The sequence below is a fragment of the Hemibagrus wyckioides genome, linkage group LG25 (assembly GCF_019097595.1).
Source record: "Hemibagrus wyckioides isolate EC202008001 linkage group LG25, SWU_Hwy_1.0, whole genome shotgun sequence".
Taxonomy (NCBI): domain Eukaryota; kingdom Metazoa; phylum Chordata; class Actinopteri; order Siluriformes; family Bagridae; genus Hemibagrus; species Hemibagrus wyckioides.
This window is the reverse complement of record NC_080734.1, coordinates 17135327-17157285: the sequence shown is the minus strand read 5'-3', so window position 1 is coordinate 17157285 and position 21959 is coordinate 17135327. Positions and strand designations below refer to the sequence as shown.

The window sequence follows — 21959 nt, the reverse complement described above, 5'->3', positions numbered from 1 at the left end:
GATGGTTGCAGTTCCATCTTTGCTAAACTTTCCTTAGTTAATTCACTTTTGCTACAGTATTCTGACTGATAAGTAAAGCTTTGCTGATCTTCTTGTATTTTCTTTCTCAGGTGACATTTCACTTCCATGTGGTGTCGTTGCTGACAGCATGAAATGGGAAGGGGTTTTCTTTAAGTAATGCCCTTTTATAGTCAGCTGTCAAATTTAGTAGACTTTCATTGGGGTGTACTCATTTTTGCAACGTGGTCTTGAATGAATTTGTCAGGAAAATGACTTTTTTTTTGTGTGTGCAAAGTAACAGATCTTGTTTGCAATCAATAGCCTACATTTGTGGGAGTATTTTCTAGTATAGTATCCCATAGAAAATATTGATACTGAAAGGAAACTAAACATTTTCTGACACATCTGTTGGGGTGTACTCATTGATGCTGAGCACTGTATATAGTGGGTCGATATGGTTGTGTTCTCCTTGAGTGTTTGTGATGATGTAATACAATCGAGTCTGAAACCACATCACTGCCTCAGGGACCCGGGAACAAACACACTCTGATTCGGACCACAGTAAACGTGACCAGTGTGACCAGCTTAGTAGCTAGGACTTTACTCCCTGTTTTACACAGATGCTAAATGCACAGTCTCTTCCACCTTTACAGGATCCTGGGCTTTAGGAGAGCACCTCTGGTGGTGGGGCGATTTGTGAACCTGCGCACCGAGATAAAGCCTGTCGCCACAGAGCAGCTACTGAGCACGTTCCTCATGCACGGTCAGTCTCTATCACATTCAACTGAGGCAGTGTGCATCACGCTTGTGTTCATTTCTTCTCCAAATGCAGATTTAAAACTGCTAAAAACGATCAATACTACAAGTTCAATGTGAATAAACCATGAGGCAATAATAATAATAATAATAATTAAAACATTGTGTGATATGGTGTGTACTTTCAGGGTGTCTGAAAAGTCAGGAACTACTTGGGAGCACTTAGAGTGTATAATATAAATAATACATACAAAATTGCATGTAGTTTTACATGTACTTTTATGACTCCCTAAATTATTTAAACAGTTATAGTGGGTGGAATACTCTGTTTTATTATTAACAAATACATCACAATACCAGAGACAGCCACATAAACATCTTGATCTGTACAGTTCTCTGACACGTCGGCCCGGCTTGCTGGGATAGATGGAGAGATAGACGGAGTGTGAATCATTATCTGCATCATATGTTTTGAGACCAGACAAGCAGCAACAACAGCGTAAAGAATGCCATGTTTTGAATTCCATAACTCCGGTAGATGCAGTAAACACCCATGAATCTGGTAAATCGCAAGCTTCTCAACATCCTGCCTTTCTGCTCCTAAAAACGGCTGAACATTTTTATACGTTTATACTTTGTAGTATACAGTGTAGGTCTGCCAAAACATAATGAGTGCACTAGAGGGCAGTGTCGCATATGCAAACGAGGATGTACAGAAAACACCAGAAGCTTATGATAAAGAAGCTTCACTTTTATAAAGCATGGGTTGCAGTGCCAGTGTAGTGTAGATGATGTTCACACTATACTGTCCGTTTGAGGTGACTTTCCACTATGCACACCTTCCAAATATCCACTGTCACTATTGTGAATGGAAGGTGAGTCGTATTAGTGCTCAGGGTGCATCACCTATTCAGTTCAGTTATCCTGCTCTGTTTTGCTTTTGGATTATAATAATATTCATTATATCACAACCCTGATGAATACATTGCTCACACCATCACAGTCTTCTTGGACACACCTTACCATTTTAGACAAGCAGCGTTTGCTTTGATGCACATCATCGCACACTCGTACAACACGGGGCAGCATGCACGTGGTTTCCCTTTTGAGACTGTGCGAGCCATACTTACCCATAAACCCCTTTCTCTCGAGATAAATATCTGTATGTGCATTTTCTTTTTCTTTTTTCTTTTTTTTTTTTTTTTTTGCAGAAGTATGAGTATGATTCAGCCTAGAGATGCAGGTTGAGGTCACGGTTGTTCCACTGGGGTTTTGCAAGGGGGTTCTTGTATGCTTTTACACCCTGGATCTAAACAGCAGCTGTGCGATCAGCTGCATGTAGTCAAACCCCAGGCAAACCACAAGGCCTCAGCAGCCTGCAGTCTGGCATGTCCAGGCTTTTTACATCCTTGCACGTTTCACCCAAGCTACTGCAGTTGTACCTCATTTTCTTTTTCTCAGCACGTTCAACTTATTTACACGTGAATTTGGTCATTTTAGAGCTTTCTTCTGCTACAAGTGCAATAGAAAAGTCTGTCCACTGTCCCCTAAATAGCCCCAGCATCTATGCTGAAACCGCATGTAGCGTAGACTCGCTTTTAAGGAAAAGGAGCTGAGTATCTCTGCTTTGACAGGGTCACAGAATGCAAATCTGACGGCCAGATATATCTTCATCAAATACATCAAATATATTCATTCCCAGTCACTGCAAAGGATCTTTAATGGTTTATGGATTTGCAGACATACAGACACCTTAATCAAGTTTTGAAAAAAAAAAACCCCACATTGCACTGTTGAACTAGTGTCTGAAAGACGCTTGAGGTTTCTGAACTGAAAAAAAACTTTTATTTTTTTCTTCCCTTTTAGGCTCTAAACTGCCTTTTTTTACATCGTAACCTTCCAGTTGCTGTGGAAAGCGTCTCAAATAAAATGTTTACCTGTGGCTTGCATATTAAAGATCGCATTGCTTCAGAGAGCTTATCCTGGAAAACAATAACCCTTCAGTCTAATGCTGCAAGACCTTTGGCACAGTTCATCTACCTGGTGTCAGACAGGCTGGCTGGGATAGATGGAGAGATAGATAGATTGTGAATCATTACCAGCATCATGACATGATGTCTTTTGTTTTGCAACCAGACAGCAACAACCAACAGCGTAAAGATTTCCATCATTTGAATTGCATAACTCCGATAGATGCAGGGAACACCCATGAAATCAAGATTTAGCTGAGGGGCCTGAATAAAAGCATTATGAAATGTCTAGACAATGATTAGGATTAAGTCTCTCTTGTCAGTTATCAGTAAGGCCGTAGGAACGTATTTAAATTTATATAAACTGTCTGACTTACAGGAATTAAGTGGTGATTCATTGCCATTAAAAGGAATCACAGGAATCCATCCACACACAGACCCACACCAATAAAGATGTAGCATAGCCAACGCACCTATAAGCATGGTTTGTGTGTGGGAGGAAACCTGAAGAAAACCCACAGGAAACAAAACACAAAGAAGAGCTCAGGATTGAACTGGAGACCCGTTTCCTATTACATCACTGTGCTGCACTAAAAGCTTTCAGGCAATGACATTGGCCTTTGACTGACTGTCCAGTGTGATTTGGTTTCTATTGCCCAGGAATTAAAATCTATAATTATCTTTAATTATTATTTATCTTTAATTAGCTTGCATTGCTTGTAGCTGAAGACATGTAGAACAGACAGTCATTAAGCGGGAGACCCATTTTTGCAAAATTTACATTTTCTTTTTCCGAATTGCATGATGCTGTTTTGATGTCTGGGCACACAGTAAGTTCTGAGGAAAAACCACTGTGAAGTGGTTAGACAAAGCAAAACAAAGGCCAATCTGTGACCATGTAACTTCGAGCATGTGAAGGCACAGGTGCTCTTATTGTTGCCACCTACATACTTTCATATAAGTCACAGAGCCTCCATGACCCAAACCAGACGGTACAGAAAATGGAAAGCAAAAAAAAAAAAAAGAGAGAGAAAAGCAGGTTCTGAAGCCAAAACAATGGAAACTTCCCCGTTCCATCGTAGGAAAAATAAATAGAAGCCATGAGAGTAACTTTGTTAAAAAAAAAAAAAAAAAAAAAAAAAAAAGTTGTGGGGAAAACAGACATCTTGCCTGGTCAACTATAAACCAAGTAATTTCTCACCAAAAGCATTTTCTGTATTTAGTAGTTTCAAGCAGGTCATATTTCAAAGCAGTTCTACGAGCGTTTAAATCCACAGTTCTAGCAATGAATAATCTGGAAAATTCTTCAAATTTTTTCTCCAGCAAGGCGTGCTTTCTTTTCAGACCATTCTGATATTATGAGAATGTAGCAGCAACCACAAAAAAAAGATTTCTGACCTCTGAAAAGTCTAACTGTACATGTTTCTGATTTAGTGTACATGCAAGTCAAGGCATGTCTTACCCGGGAGGGACAAGCCTAAACAAAAGCATTGTGAAGTGTCTAGACAAAGCTGAAAGCATCAGTCTGGACCTTGATTAATGACTATTTTTCTGACCGAAAGACTGGCATGCCTCCTCTGATTTATAATCAGGTGTCTTACAGGAAATGTGATGTAGTCATTCATTTTAACAGCGGCGTTAAAAGCATGCATAGTTTTTATTCGTTCACTTATTGATCATCAATAACACGATCAATATCGATCATTTGTTTATCACACAAATGAGCATTTGAGCATTTTTCACTTACCAGCTCTTTCTTTTAAGCAGATGGTTCATGTACTGAAACAGTAGTGTTTATCTCCTGTAAGGCTTTACTTTAGAAGAAAAAGACATGGGCAGTCATGCAGGCTGAATTGTTTACACTTGCGTCAGAATTGAACTGCAGTGGCCCAAAATTATGGAATAAAAACACTGACACATTTCCTGTTGTACAACTGAAAATACATCTGCCACCATAGAACCAGTAGCAGTTATCTACACGGGCGGTTAGAATACCTCAGCCGCCACCTCAGATTTACCCATACACCTGCTGTCTGTGCCCTGATAAAGACTTTTAAAATATTACAACGTTCTCTATTGTGTTAGGAATGAGGAATATATAGTCATACAGGGGTTTAAAAAACGTGTCGTGACAATTTATAGCACTTTTTCGGAGTATGGTCAACTGTCATACAATTTATTACTATTATTTTTGCAAGTTTCGTCAACGCTGAGTAAAGTTGAAGGATTCATTGATGGAAATCTAATGTAGGTAGCTTTGGCCTCGGAAGATAGTTCTGCTACTTCGCTGGTGCCATAGCTATCGTTGCTGCTGCTGGGTGAGTGCGGTGACTGCCCGTGGTACTGCTAAACATAGAGATTCTGAGAAATGTGCTGTAGGAAGGCAGGAGAAACCCCCTGTAGAAGATCTAAGCAGGTGGTGCTGGTGGGGAGGAAAGTGAGGAACGAATTCTTCTGTAACACCGGCTCAAGGCCAGGTGTTTACATGGATAGGCAACAGCACGGGCATCTGGGGATCCAGGCAGCAGGGGATGAAGAGTTTCATGGCTGAACGATGGATTTGATGTCAACTTATGCACCAAAGGAATGGATTAATGCTGAATGCATCAGAATTGCAGTGATTAATACTAGATATGTGTGATCTTTCTCCCTTGTTTTTCCTTGTAGGGAATAATACCTGCTTCTATGGGAAGTGCTACTACTGCAGGGAGAGTGAGCCCGCGTGTGCTGAGGGGGACATCATGGAGGGATCAGTGACACTCTGGCTTCCTGATGTCTGGCCACTGCAGAAACACAGGCATCCCTGGGGACGCACATACAGAGAGGGCAAGCTCGCCAGGTACACACAAAAACCATCATTTGGTTATTATAGAAGTTATGCCTCTCCCACTTGCAGGGATAAAAGTAGGATCATCTATGATAATGAGACTGAAAACATACATTAAGACCAAGAAACACCAGATATAGCACGAATAAGGCTCAGACTTGTCGACGATAAAGCTTCACAAAGACACAGGAGGATATAAATAGACCAGCAACTCAGGAAGTAATACAAAAGAGGCAGCACAACAGGGCGTTAAACCAGTGATGACACCGAGAATAAAAACGACTCAAATCCAACCAATTCGCACAATTGGCTGTATGAACAAAATATTACAGGTATGCGAGACATTACAGGGAATCATTGTTCTTCACTCTGGGAGCGTGGGCAGAGATGGGGGGGGGGATTTGTAACAGCATGTCTTTCATTAAGGTACGGCTCAGAAAGTGCCAGGAGAATGTGTGAAAAAGAGGGTGAGGTGGAGGTGAGTGTGTCTACGATTGTATAGAAAGAGTAAAATGCAGAATGGAGGTTTAGTGCACTTATGCTGGTCATCTGATATATTGTATTTGTTTTTTTTGTCTCCTATATTTGTTTGTGTTTGAGTTAGGTGGGAGTATGACGAGAGTTACTGTGAAGCAGTGAAGAAGATGCCTCCATACGATGCCGGTCCTCGCCTCTTGGACGTGATCGACACATCGATATTTGATTACCTAATCGGCAACGCGGATCGACATCACTATGAGAGTTTCCAAGACGACGGCGGGGCCAGCATGCTCATTCTACTGGACAATGCTAAAAGGTGATGAAAAGAACAGAAGTTGGTCGATGTGAGAAATGCATAGAGCTGGAAATAATAGTGTGTGTTCTTGGTTTGCAGTTTCGGGAATCCATCTTTGGATGAAAGAAGCATCCTGGCTCCTCTCTATCAGTGCTGCATGTGAGTGTCCGAATACGTCCCTTTTTATTATCTGTATGTTTCTTCGTCGGACCCAAGACTTTTTAACAAACCAGTAATATTAGGACTGATTTGTATAGATCACACTTTTACAATGTAATGTATTCAGGCTTGTGATCTGAAAGCCATAGATGAATATTTCCTGGCAAACCGATCAGGTGTGGTGGTATGCATAGGTCGGTTCCAGCAAAAAAGAAAGAAATAGATTAGTCATTATTCCATAGAAATGAATTTTTATACAGGCAGCGATGTTTGTTTGCACAAGCATAGCAAACCATTATATCTAGAGGGTTTTAGAAAGTAAATGAACTCAGAGTGTGTTTTATCATGAAAACTGATTAAAAATATTCTTTTTAATTTACTGTGAAGGTTGAACTTTGTGGTCAGTAGCAGTGCAGTTAATGAGGTCGCTGGGCTTCTGATAATGACTCAGAATATTAGGCTTCCAAGAAGTATGTAATGAGTAGCAGCAAACAGGACATAAGAGGAGGCTTCCTTTTGAAAAAGCTTTAACAGTCATTTCATGACTGGACCTATTTGTTTCTGCCCACTCTTCTGGTTTCTGTGTGTGTGCTCAGACATTTCTGTATATGTGATTTGTGTGTGTGCTCGAAAGAGAGGGAAAAACGAATCGCTTAATGCAAACAAAAGAATCATACCGGGTTGCTCAGTAGGCATGTTTCCTTTCTGCTTGGTTTTTTTTTCCTCTCTTCTTTTAACTCGCACATGTGCACTTCTCTCTTTATTTCCTACAAAATAGTAAATGCCAAGCTCTAGAGGTGCAATTTGCAAGTTCTGCATACTCTTTCCTCTCGCAATGACTTTCAATCTGGTTTCTTGCTCTCACTTTCTCTTGCTCCTACTCACTGCATTTCTGTTTCTTGCTCACACTCGCAATTTCTCTGTCCCCCTCTCAGGGTCCGAGTGTCCACCTGGAACCGACTAAACCTGCTGAAGGGCGGAGCTCTGAGTTCAGCGATGCGTCAGGCTACAGCCCACGACCCTGCCCACCCCGTTCTGACTGAGCCTCACCTTGCTGCCCTCGATCGGCGTCTCAGCAGCGTCATAGCCAGCGTACGCCAGTGCATAGAGATGCAGGGCGCAGAGAGCACACTTATTGAAGACCGCATGAACCTTCCTCACCCCTAAACACATCAGAGAGAGAGAGAAAAGAGAGAGAGGGAGGTAGCATTTTAAATTGAATTGAATGCTGCCTGTCAGTGCATGCCTTTAGAGGCACACTTCCTGCATTTACAGCATTGCAAGGAGACTTTTAAGAAAAAAAAAGGGGGGGTAGTTACCTCAACCCAAGCAGGAAGCTGTCTCATAACACATTAAACATCGATGCAGACCCTGGCTTCTTCACAAACGAAAAATGTTATTTCCTTGAACTTACACACACACACACGCACGCTTCCCACGCTCTAATCTAATCTATTTCTCTTCCATATTTTCTCAACATGAATCAGACAGTAGGAATACATTCACCCATTCCCTTGCAACGTTCTTACTTGACCTTGTCATATTTCTTTCTATGAATTTCTCTCTCTCACTGCTTCAAAGGATAACAGGCGGCCTAGAACGTTGAACACATTTGGGCCTGTATAGGCTCAGGGACATTCCACAGCAGCTGTGGGGGTGTTTGCAGGCATGGGCTGCCCCGTACTGGTATTAAGGGCAGCACCAGTGAAACTATGTCACTGACATCACAAATCAAAGCATTAACAGACTATCTGGAGATAGTTTGTCTACAAAAAGATTGTACATAAGCAACTATTTAATGACAATATTGATAAAAAAAAATGGAATGGTTTTAATGATTTAAAAGATTAATATTGAGAGTTACTATGCAGGTTTTACTGTCGCCTGCTTTAATGTGCAGTATGATTTCTGGATATAAACGGGTAGTGGGTGGAAGAAGCTGCTACTGAATCTCAAAAAGAAGACGGAAAGAACGTTAGTATGGAAAGCTACAAGAAAGAGGTATTCACGCGTATCCCTGAAGGGTAGGTGTGTCTACAGGTATTCATCCCAGCCAAATAGGACAGCCAGTGATTTAAAGACCAAGCGCATCTAATTAAACCAGGGGAATCTGGTGTCACTCCTGTTTGTTTGGACTGAAAGGCTTCGGCCAGATTTCCTGATAAGAAGCGAGGGTCCCTGCTGTGTGAAGATCTTTTGAACATTAAAAAAAAAAAAACCTTAAAAATTTCCGTGTTTCTCCTCATTTCCGAGACAAGACGATTTCTACCTCATGTATTTATCTATATATCCTCACGAACTGTTTAATACTCGTCTTACAATGTCACCTACAATGTGACCTAAATTGTTAGATGCAGGTGATAATTTATGTATTTCTTTCATAGGAGCATGACTGTGCTTGTACATCTATCCCACCTTCCTTGCTCACCATTGCCCTTAACTTGCGGCCACGTTTTTTTCTCTCTTATGGTTGCTGACCTCATTATGGCACTTTCACTCAAATTACTGGAAACTTATGTCATGTTTTTATTATAGTCATGACTGAGACTGAAACCTGAGAAGGTTAGTTGTTTGGTCTCTATAAATATTTCTTATCCGATTATAGGATTTATTCAAACCACTTGTCTGGCCTGAATATCACATTATATCAAGAGCTTGGTCTGTTTTCAAAGCGGGCTATGGAATTTCCAAACTGTCTTCCGACAGCAAATCATCTCCTTACTTTGCCCCTCAGTCATCTCTGAATTGAACTGGCTGCACAAATGACTGAAGCCTCGAGCACGCTTGCTCAATTCTCAACTCTCACATCTGGCCAATGTTTTCCCTCTCACTCCAGATGCGTGTTGTACTGAGAGCGACATCAGCTGCTGGTTGAGACATTACATTATGCCTTGAATTGGGTCACTACCGTTCCTGCAGCTTGCTCTGTAAATAGGCATAACTGTAAGAGGGACTGCCCTGTGGCCTCTCTAACCCACTGCTGGTATTTGTGTTTTAGCGTGTCATTCTTTCAGATGCCATGACCTATACTGTATGTGTTTGTATAAGTCTTGGCTGGAGGAGGTGTTCTTGTGTGTGAACATTCAAAATGAGTAAACCTAAACAAACCTGTAGCCTTTATACCAGCTTTTAAAAGTTCATAGGGAATTTCATGTGCAATATACCGAATGAATAAGTGTGGCACATAATGCAGCATCATCCTGTAAATGCTGCTAAACTGTCTCATACTGTTTCGTACTCCTAGTCCTGGAGAGCCACAACACAGTTCACACCCCTCCTGTGTGGGAGGAGTGTAGAATAAATGCAGAAGTCCGCTGCGTTATGGGCATCTGAATATTATTCATTTTATTTTACTTTCATTTACAAGTGGGATAACACTTACCCTTACACCTTGGATGCCTTTTGTTCAGAAGGTTTTTTTTTTTTTTTTGAGTGCATATCTGTGTTCTCTCAGTTACCAGAAACACTGCATTTCCTGTCTCGAGGTATGCCGTGTTTTTGCCAAAGTGGTCATATTTAAGTGAAAGTTTATGCATTATCTTTAAAGTTATCTTTAACTACAGCATAAGTCAGTGTGGTTACTTATATCTGTCAGATGCTAAAAAGAATCTCTAGTCCTACATAATTACATAAATGCATGCGGTTGGAAAATCCATTACTGAGGATCTGCTGTGGAGGACAGACTGGTTCTTTTCTTTTTATGTTTTTTTTTTTCTCTCTGCTACAATACGCTTTTAGTTACTCTGTTCGCCCCGCTGAAGTACTTTGCTGAACCTTAATCTAGATTGTGGTCCACTCGTTCTTGGCGACCTATGTTCTGAGACATCATTTTGAAGTGGAAATCCACCCACGTAAGATTTAACTGCTTCCGGTGTTGTGATACCATGTTTACAGTGGAGCACTGACTAAAGTAAGTTAGTAAGTAAGTAAAGATGAGTAAATCTCAAAACCAAGCATCCAAAAAGAACCCTGAGATCATGACGAGGATCCGTCAGAAACAAGGTTCACGGGATACACAACACATGTTGGTTCGTTCATCAGCACGGTGCACAAATTCCTGCTAATGCAGATCAAGAACATCAGTTAATGTGCACATCTTTGGCCATGGCTTGGTTGTTGGTACTAGATGTGCTGTTTAAATATTCTGCTGATCCTGGGATTATAAAAATTCCGATCTCCTAAAATTTTTGAACCAAACAGTTGGTTCTGAACCAGCATTAACTTCTTCAGCAATTTGAGCAACAGTAGCTCGTCTGTTGGATCGGATCACATGGGCCAGCCTTTGCTCCCCACATAAGCACACCTTGACCGCCCATGACCCTGTCTCCAGTTCACCACTGTTCCTTCCTTGGACCACTTTTGATATGTACCGACCACTGCAGACTGGGAACACCCCACAAGCAGTTTTTGGAGATGCTCTGATCCAGTCGTCTAGCCATCACAATTTAGCCCTTGTCAAATCCTTATGCTTGTCCATTTTTCCTGCTTCTGACACATCAACTTTGAGGACAAAATGTTCACTTGCTGCCTAATATATCCCACCCACTAACAGGTGCCCTGATGAGGAGATAATTAGTGTTATTCATGTCGCATGTGAGTGGTCATAATGTTATGCCTGACTGGTGTATATACGAGAGAGAGAGAGAGCGCTGAGACTGGTTTGAGCTGACAGGAGGACTATTAAACACCTTGGTAAACAGAAAAACATCACAGAACATGCATGGCAGATGGAGAACCATGACGGTTTCTAATCCTTTCAGCCAGGAACAGGTATCTGAGACAGACACTGGGCACAGACTCATTAGAGCTAGACAGTTCATCATTGGAAAAACATCACCTGGTGTGGTTGATTTCTGCTGTGATATTAACACACTTCTGGCATCATCAGAAAGAATGCATGAACTTTACCTGCCTTATGACAGTAGTTGGTGGTGGTGGTGTAATGATGTACTGGATACTTTCTTGCCACACACTGGGGCTCTTCATCACAATCTGAAACACACAACCTATCTGAGTATTGTTGCTGACTACAAATGCCCCTTTATAGCTATTTTCCAACTTATAATGGTGTATAATTTTATAATTTCCAATATGCTGATGCACAATAGCATGTCATTGACCGGTTCCATTAACATTACAGTAAGTTCAGTGATTCATTGGCCAACACGGTAGAATGCGAGAGTGCCTTTGGGATGTGGTAAAACGAGATGAGGGTGCAACTGACGATCTGTGGAAATTCTGTACCGTCAACATGGACCGGAATCCCAAAGGAATATTTTAAACATTTTGGGAAATCTACACTGGTAGTGTGGTGAGAGTAAACAAAAACACATTTTATTTTTGTCTTATCTGCATGACATGCATTTTTCCAAATCATGCTTATATGAAAATTGCACTCTTCAAATGTCATGCCCCCTTCAGTATTCCACTATTAAGACAGTAAAATAATAAACTGCACTTGCGTGTCATATACTAAATATAAACTGATGCAGTTGTTTTTATATTATTGTTATTATTTTTTTCCTGCTAAAACCAGTTGATGCCATGATTTACCGTACGATATCGGCAGAGAATGATACCACTTACCTCAAATGTGATTGTGTGTGTTGAGAACATAACGGGACGTTAGATATCAGGAAAAATAATGTCTATAATGTCATGGCACGGTTGGCTCAGATTGTGTTAGTCAAAGTGCTGTTCGCTTGCTAGACAATCATCACAACCTGTATGAAATGGGTATTGCTGTAATATCCACTAAAAAGCCGAAAACAATAATGAATGTTTCGCTGCTCCGTGGCACAGCAAATTGAAAAGATGCAGTTGGCTGGCTTTATGTTTCTCTGAAAAAGCCTGGGTTAGCCATCAATTTCCCCCATTTGATTGCTGTTGTTTGATGTGGAGAATATAGGGGAAAAAACACTATTTTCACCTTGCTGTGCGAAATATATTTAATCTAGGTGATTCACTCACAAACAATGAGTAAGCATTAATCATAGTTCGCGCAAACCGCTTTGCTCTAATCAGAAGAGAGAAAGTTTGCAGAGGATCTGGTTTGCAATCCATTGGGAAAAGTGTGCTGGAAAAAAACAGAGCACAGAGCGTCTTCTGATCTCTTTTGTTTTAGCAAAAGAGATCAGAAGACAAATATGGGACAACAAATCAGAATTTCAGATTTCTTTACTGATCTTTACAGCTGGACGAATCAACTTAAAATTTCGATCCAAAAGTATTGGTCTGACTATCAAACCAGTGACCACTGATACCACAAAATGTTTCTTTTTTTTTGGTGATGCTGATCAATTATGTTAAGGTCTGGTGGTTGACTTGGCCAGTCTAAAACCATCCATTTTCTTCCCCTGATAAAGTCATTTGTTGAGTTGGCAGTGTGTTTTGAGTCATTGTCTTGTTGCAAAATGAAGTTCCTGCCATTTAGATTGGATGCATTTCTCTGTAAATTAGCAAACAATGTTTCTGTAGACTCCTGAATTATTCTGTTGCTACCATAATCATAAAGGTCAGTGAGTTCATTCCAGAAAAACAGCCATGCAAGCTAAAGCCATTTTACCTCCACCATGCTTGACCATTAAGCGTAAATGTTTTGGATCATGAGCAGATCCTTCCTCCCTTCCTCCCTTCCTCCCTTCCTCTCTTTCTTTCTTTCTTTCTTTCTTTCTTTCTTTCTTTCTTTCTTTCTTTCTTTCTTTCTTTCTTTCTTTCTTTCTTTCTTTCTTTCTTTCTTTCTTTCTTTCTTTCTTTCTTTCTTTCTTTCTTTCTTTCTTTCTTTCTTTCTTTCTTTCTTTCTTTCTTTCTTTTTCAGGACATTTCAGATTGTTGTATTGGCTATGTCCAATGCTTGTGCAATGACGCTAATCAATTTTATCAGCTTCAAAATGGCTTGCTTTTCCTCGATGGACCGGCTTTTTGGTCTTGTCATGTTGCTTTATTCTGTTTAATCACAAATGTACTAGCACGGGTCAAACCGAGGTTAGATGTTCAGAACTATTAATAGATTCAGTGGTTTATCTAACATGGCACACCTTCCCAATAATAAACACTGGGCAGTCACGTGTTCTGGTATTTTGGATCCCTTGAAAAATGGGTGGGTTCAAATAAAAGATGGCATGTTTAACACATCTGGATGTAAATATCAGGCAATGAAAGCTGGAAGTCAAAATGTTTCCACGATATAGAATTGGTCTTGCTGTTCCAATATTTCTGGAGGGAGCTGTATAATATGTTCTGCTCTTTACCGGAGTTAAAAACTAACCTGGACCCCCAGTTACTGTACATACTTTACAAATCAAGTCTTTTTGGCTTTAAGATGTGAAAGGGTGATGATTGAGCCAGAATGTGAAGCCTCAATATGGTCTGACTATTCCTGCTTTATACATTTCATTGGTAAGAAGGAGGAACTGCTTCACAACATTTAGCCAGAGGTACTTTCTGGTTCTCCTGTAAAAGGAGAATCCCCTTTTTAACACTTTAATGTTTGATAGAAGCTAACATCATTCGAGGAATGCAGTTTTATTGTGCCAGAAGTGTACAATAGATTCTTTGATGTTATGCTTTTCTGATAAATCAGTGGGTTTTCTGCTCAATTAACTAGCACAGCTGTATAAATCTGATATGCATGTTGTTGCACTGTGACCCTTATTGACATACGGTATGGATGATAGCCTTAAGATCCAACTTGGTGATAACTGGGAATCCAGTGAAATGCTTTTAAATGAAAAGCCTTAACACATGTTTCCCACGTTCCCTGCAATATGGATTCTACAGCTCTGGTGTTAAATTTCCATTACAGGAATTCCAGGGCGAAGCTCAGCTGGCCCTTATTAATCTGATCATAAAACAAGAGTATGCAATTTTCAACCGCATCCGTATTATACCTGAAATTATTCTGTATCCACATGGGTAAACTCCTGGTAGGATTAAATGTAAATTTGAGCATAACATGTAAAGTAGGAGGTCGTACTAGTCAGTAGAGTAGTATAAATAATAATACACACGTATGTGTGCTAGGTGTAGTTTTATTTATGATTTTTGATTTTAAAAGAAATGAAAGTTGCCAACTATTCTTTGATAACGGCTCAAGTCTTTTGATTCCACACCCAAACGTCCTCAGTGTATAGCTAAAAGAAAGGTCTACTTGATGGTAGACATAAAAACATGAAAGGAACATGAAAGGAAATTTGCTTCTGCGTCGGTTTAAATTGGCAAGACTTTGATGTGTGAAATTAGGAAATAAAGTAGGGCTTGTACCATTTCTTTGTGAAACGAGAGTAGGCAAACCTAGATCGAGCAGCTCTTGACCTGACCTTACCCAGCTTATTGATGTTATTGATATTGATGATGACGAACACCATAGGCATAAACTCCCACGCTGATTCCAACAAATTTGTTTTGCTGGATATTCAAACTTCACCTTCTCTAGTCTATCTCCGCTGCCAAATACTGAGAGTGAACTACTAACCATTTCCAGTACAAGAGATTAACACAACATACATAACATAATCAGTTAATATCGCTACCACTGCAATTTCTATACAAACCTGGGTAGAGAGTCACAACTCATTGGCTTTCATTTGTCTGTTTTATTTATTTACTTTATATAATACCTTGCAGTATTTACACATGCAGGAGTGTGTTACATGTAAAATTAAACATCCACACGAATGCCTGAACCCAAGGTTTCTCATCAGAACATTGCCCAGAGCATCACACTCACCTTCTTCCCTTTGTGCAGCCTGCTGCCATCTTTTCCCTAGGTAAGCAATGCACATGCACCCAACCATCCACATGTGAATCATCAGAGCAGTCTATCTTGGTCTAGTTCTGATGTTTACATGCCCATTGTACAGTAGGTGATCATCATGGGCACTCTGAACGGTCTGCAGCAATGCAAGCCTGGACACAGCAAGCTTTGATGCAGTGTGTGTTCTGACAGCTTTCTGTCATATTAGATTTTTTTTTTTTTTAGGAATTTAACCTATAACGCTAACCTTCAGGGCGCTAAAATTCAGTCCCCATGTGGGTGTCCATGACCCTGCTGTGTGTTCACCACTTGTCCGTCTTTGGGTGGAACACTCCCCATGTTTTGGAGATGATGCTCTGACCCGGTTGACATGATGGCTTAGGTTTTTTTTCCCCCCATCATTTATAGCATTACTATAAACACGTAAATGCTTTTTTTTTTCTTTTCTTTTTTTTTTTTGCTACGCTGGTTAAAGATTTATATTAAGAATCTGCTATCTCATTGGGGGTTTCCAGTGTAAAGTTGTTTTAGCACTAACCTTTAAAAAAAAACTGCCTGGTGTATTTGGAACACCAAAGTTTTATTGTAAATCTATAAAACTAGAAGAAGAAAAAAAAAAAACCAAAAGCTCATGTGCATGACATTTCTGGTCTAACCAGACATTACTCAAATTAAACTCATCTATTTAACTGACAAAAAAGAAGGGAGATACTGATTCCTTATGTGGGTGGCTGTTTAGGAAGACAACAAACATCTCTTCTTTCAGGCTCTTAGAAAGGTCAGAGTTGGAATTTCCAATTATTTGTTTGAAAAATACCTGCCTGTGGTGTTTTCAATCCCCAAGATTGAGACTATTTCATATACCAATGTTCACCATAACAACAATGACTCTTTTTTTTTTCAAGCACATGAAATATTTATCTAACTTTATAAAACACCTATGGTATCAGTATGCTCTTCGTAGCTTGCCCATTGAGTTTCATGTTCTGATTTTTCCGTTTTGCTGGGTTTCTACATATGACTCATAATGCTGCTGTTCATGGCTTCCCTTGACTGGAATAAGCTTGTTTTTTCCAGAATTAGAACATTAAATGAGCTACCATTTTGAATGCCTTCGTTATCTGCAATAAAACCAAATAGTGTTAAAGCTGATCAAGTGGAAAAGAACTTGGGAAAACTGAAAGTGTCAGCTGCATGCTTAAACTCACACTCTCAATGAATATTTCTGCATTAACAGAATGACTCCTGTCATTTTGATGGGATTCTTTGAAACAGTATGTTCTTTGAGCTGGTGTGATAGTGTGATAAGGTAAGAAAAGTCCCAGCTTGCTGGGTCTGTCCCCTAATGTAACTATATGTCTGATAAAGGTCTAAAGAAACAGATTGACCTGTCTTAACAGCTTTGTTTATACAGTAGTTTTCAGCATGCTTAATTTTATCAGAACATCAGTATCAATTTCATCCTTCACCTGCACCACACTTTTTTTTAAATGGAAATAACTTCAGCCAGTCTTTCTCATAAATTCAAACAGGCCGGAAAATTTATTTATTTTGTTTTTATACATACAGATATCGTCCTATTGGCATAAAATATGATAGGGAATTTTTACCTCAAGTTTTTATTGGTCATTTGCAATCAGGAAGTATGGCTTTGATAAAGGGATGTGTGGGTGAAAACACTGTAGGTTTCCTATAAAATATATATCCAGTAAAGCTTTTGCCTGGTTGATTATACAAACTGGCTGGTGCTCAAAGCAGTAGGGTCTTTTTTCCCCCCATCTACATCATTCTAAAGCTGTAGTAGGTTATTTTTGGGAGAGAAAATGAAGGGGATCAGGGGAAATGGGTGCTGGAATACCTAAAATATTATTGAGTTGTGAGCTGATGCCAAGGATGACTCAATCTCACCAATGAAATGGGTGATTTATTATTGTTAGTTTATAAAAAAATTTTTTTATTTTATTTGGACGAACCCAAATTCTATGTGTAAAGGCTAGGAATGCCCCTTGCAGAGCACCTTGCATTCATGCACATGTTGACTTGCATTGCGTGTATACCAAACCTTATTCTCTGCATTGACACGAGTGATCTAGCTAGTTAGCGAGCTTTACCATCATGACTCCATCGGAACTCAAGTTGAAATAGGGATCACAGCCTTAGCCTTAGCCTTTTAAAGAGATTCAGGAGTGACGTGGAGTTGGGTTCTTCTTGCTAAACAGTTAAGATATTTTAATTGTTTGCTAATTAGATAGCTACCAAAATATTAACCTGGAGGTAGTTTGTTCTTATGTTTTTAGCCAGGGAAGCTTAACCATCTCATAGATGAACAGTGTGTCCCACAGTATTTATTTTTTCCTGGTCTTAAACAATACCCTTTGGCATTTGTTTTTTAGCATTTTCACACTCTCTTTTAGCTGCTCCTCTAACACTGTTTGTTCGACTGTCTTCTGAGTGAATGGGTTCTGTGGGCTTTTTTGTGTGTGGGCACTTTATTTACAGATAAGCTAGCTTTGCATGATGTGTTTCAGTTGTTTCGTTCCTGTTCTCCCTGTGGTCTGACTGTGGTCACTGCAAAGTGAGCCTGGTTATGGTTGCTGTTGACATGGAGATTGTGCTTCTCAAAAGGCCATGTTGATAAGAGCGCCGCTAAAGGTTTTAGAGAATGCAGCTACTTCTATTTTTTGTTTCTTGTTTTGTTTGATGTGGGAAAGGAAAAGTGAACAAAAGATGTTGTTTTCAAACCTAGCAGCTCAGTTTCTAACTGTTTTTACAGTGCTTGAAAGTCATGACTTGATACACAATATATGGCTAAAAGTCTGGATACCTGATATGTGATGTTTTTTCCCCCCATCCCATTACACATTTAGTCCCCCTTTGCTTTTATAATAACCTCCACTGTTCTGGGAAGGCTTTAGGATTTTGGAGCATGGCTTTGGGATGATTTGTCCATTCAGCCACATGAGCGTTACGTGAAGCCAGGCACTGATGTTGGGTGAGGAGACCTGTTTAGTTTCATCCCAAAGGTGTTTCACTGGGTTTGAGATTAGGGCTTCTTGCAAGCTACTCGAGTTCTTCCACTCTAGCCTAGGTCTTCATGGACCTGTCATGCTGTAACGGGTTGACATTCCGTCATATACCTTGTGATTTGAATCTCCTCATTCATCCTGTTATGAACGAGTCTCCCATGGCTCAATTCCACTAGTAGAGTATAAAGTGCTTTAAATGCAAGACATTTCGATGTAGATTTAGATCCTTAATGATCAAGCCAGAGGCATTGGTGGCATGGAAAATCTCCCAAAGACAAGATGAAACCTTAAGAGGAACCATACATGAAAGCTTAAGAGAAACGAGATTAAAAAGGGAACTCTTTCTGCGTGACACCAGATAGGACTTTTATAAGTCACTAGTCTTCCACAGCTGTATACTATAAATGTTAAGCAGTACAAAGAGAGCCAGGATCAGACCAGCAGCCGAGATGCAGCAGTCTGAAGGAGTCACATGGGGGGAGAGAGAGAGAGAGAGAGAGAGAGAGCATGTATTATTAGGTAATTAGATCAGAGTGGAAACAGGGACTCTGGCAGGTCTAGCCATGACAGCATAGCTAAAAGAGAGAGCCAAATGATACTACAGAAATGAAGGCACCCTGGGACAGAAACCTTGGGAAGGCACCCTGTGTTCTGGTGACAAGGTCTACGGTGAAATCAACATTCCAACTCATCCCAAAGGTCTTCGGTGGGGTTGATCTTAGAGGTCTATGCAGGACACCATGGCTTCATTGACCTCACTTTGTGTCATGCTGGAACAGGTTGACATCCCATCATATCCCTTGTGATTTTATGCCCCCTCGCATTAATTGTGAGGAGCCTCATTCATTCATTCATCTTTCTTTCATTTCAAATTTAATTCATTATGAATTCTGCTTTTCTTTTATGCTTTATAAGTCTTCCATGGCTCAAGTTTACTTATACAGTATATAATGCTTAAAGCCAGACTCCTTAGTTTTAAGTGAAAGAGAAATTGTAATGTTACCGAATAGAAAAGATACATCTTATACAATTGTGTGATTCCAACTTTTTGGCAAGAGTTTGGGGAATACCCACATGGACAGGTGCTCACAAGCTTTTGGCCATATAGTGTACTTTTTTTATTCTATTGCAATATTAAGGCAATCCTAGGAATATTGTATAATGAATCTAATTTCTAATTTGAACCTCATGTAACTACCCCAAGGGCTTTCACTGTAGCTCAGGAATTAACTGGAAGGCCACCCAGAGTCACTAAGTATATCCCCCAAACTTTCATGTCATGTGGACAGAGGAGAACTGTTCCAAAGTTCACGTTAGTGATGATAAGTTTAATTTATTTGGGTCTGATGGGAAACGCATGGCGTTAATCTGGGGGAAAGACTGAAAGTGTGTAAAGAAGTCAGTGAAGACTGGAGGAGGAAGTGTTTGGGGGATGTTTCTGCAGCAGGAGTTAGGCCTCTTTTTTATAGCTAGATGGCAGGGTAAATTCTAATAATAAAAACAAAAAAATTAGGATCTCATTCGACAACATTCAGTTTTTTCCCTGTAAGCATCCCTGGGAATATTTTCATGCAGGACAGTGCCACCTTTCACACTGCAAAAGAGATAAAGCAGTTCCTTCCTTCCAGAGAAAATCTCTGGAAAATCCTTGGCAAAAAAGTTATTGCTATGAAACCCACTACAGTTAGTGAACTATGCACTGATGCTGACCTGCGCCCGACCTGAGCACACTGATGCTGACCTGCGCCCGACCTGAGCACACTGATGCTGACCTGCGCCCGACCTGAGCACACTGATGCTGACCTGCGCCCGACCTGAGCACACTGATGCTGACCTGCGCCCGACCTGAGCACACTGATGCTGACCTGCGCCCGACCTGAGCACACTGATGCTGACCTGCGCCCACAGTCATTCAAAGCAAGAACCTCTACACTTTCTACTAATTTTTGACCATTGTAACCCTCAAAACATTTTAGCTGTTATCTTCTTTTGTGTTACTGTTCTCTAATTTTCATCACTGTTTTTCCACAAAATAAAGGTTTTTGTTGAAGTCTCTTGGTTATAGTGTAAAACATGCAAGTAGAACAGTGGTTTATACACAGCTAAAATTTTAAGCAATGAAAATTAATATAAATATCTCAGGGAAAAATTCAAGTGTTTACAAAATGTTATTCCATTTTAATCTCCATTATATAACCAGAAAGCTGCTTTGATCCTTGTAGAAATACTTCTGTCTTGTGAGAATTAAGTAGGAGGAAGTTTCTCAACATGCAGTGTTTAGTGTTAGGTACACATTCCTTAACTATATTAAGCTGCCGTCTGTCATGCGACTTTGCTGAAGCAGTGGAATCCAATACCATATTTCTTGAATAAATGTACCCAGAGGTAGCAAATGTAGAGAAAAGAGAAGTTGGCCTAGAACAGGGCCTTGAATTTTTTCTTAATAGAAAATAACAGTTAACATTTACAAGCTGACAGCATCCGGTTAGATAAGACCTTAACCAGGAAAGAACCGATCTGCTGACTGTCTCACAAAAATCACTGACTAGATTATTACTGAATAACAAGGCCATACAGTAATGAGAGCAGATCCTTCCCCAGTGATGAGGAAACATCCCACCCTAAGCTACACCGCCATGATGCATGGGACCAGAGCAACCTCTTGACTAATAACATCATATATTATGATGAAATATCTGGCTTCCTGACACCTGGAATACACCTACTGTTCCTGGTACCTCTAAAGGCCTAAGCAATTCAGCTTAACTTGTTTAGCATGTGTCTTCTCTAAGCAAAGACACTACTAATGAGAGAAGACGAGGAACTAAATTGCACTCAACACAGTGATCAAGGACGGTCATATGAAAAATATTGCACTTGTGGTTTGTTTTTGCTTGCTGGTGAGGATTTCAGGCATAAATCTGATGTGGCTGTGTTCTATTTGCTGTGTTTAAACAAAAAAAATGTAGCATCTGGGGAAAAGGAAAAAGAAAAAACACGGCAAGTGATATACATCGGAAGTTTCGGAAAATTAGCCCAGCTCTGTGGTCCGTCTACTATTTCCGGGATCTGTTGGACTACTGACTGGAATGTTGTGAGTTCAGATCTGCCAAGCCGCTACTGTTGGGCCGTTTGGTCAATGCCCTTAACTCTTAAGAGCTCATAGGTCTCATCCGTCTGTGAAGCAGACCTGTGTTTGGTAGTGGCTAATGATGAAAATGTAATTGGACCATCAGCTGCCAAATTTTAGAGCCATTCTAGCTTTACTCACAATGCTGTACCAGCAATAATGGACCCATCTTGCTACCTGTTCATCTCAATCTCTTTATCTGTCACAGGAGCCAGTATCTGCCCTTTCATCAAATTGCACAAAATTCCCTTGATATAGCAGACATACTATAAAATAGATTAGTCATTTGTACAGTAGTATTAGTGGAGAATCGTGCTTTAATTTGGCTAAAGCAGCCTTAACATCAGTAGGTTAGTAACATATTACCGCGGCCATGTTGTGCATCTGCTTTATACCCCTTCTTTTGCCAATGAAGAGCTAATAGCACTCACTACAAATGTGGATCTCGAGTTCAGAGAATATGAATGATGATATCGGATCGCAAACAGGGGCACAATCATACTGGAACAGGACAGGGCCTTCCCCAAACATTTGTCACAAAGTTGGAAGCATAGAATTATT

General features: G+C 40.1%; 1 protein-coding gene across 4 annotated transcripts in view; it reads left to right on the top strand.

Moving 5' to 3' along the window:
• The window catches only part of fam20b (FAM20B glycosaminoglycan xylosylkinase), a 44234-nt gene that overhangs the window by 13660 nt on the left and 8615 nt on the right, over positions 1–21959 (top strand). For 2 of the 4 annotated variants that reach the window (XM_058379095.1, XM_058379094.1), the window contains exons 5-9: positions 654–763; positions 5394–5565; positions 6158–6349; positions 6428–6487; positions 7423–8699. In XM_058379095.1, coding sequence (XP_058235078.1) covers positions 654–763; positions 5394–5565; positions 6158–6349; positions 6428–6487; positions 7423–7654 — 766 coding nt within the window. In that variant the 3' untranslated portion in view covers positions 7655–8699. Of the gene's footprint in view, positions 1–653; positions 764–5393; positions 5566–6157; positions 6350–6427; positions 6488–7265; positions 7342–7422; positions 8700–21959 lie in introns of those variants that run through there. The other 2 variants (XM_058379096.1, XR_009203547.1) reach the window with 2 other exon arrangements.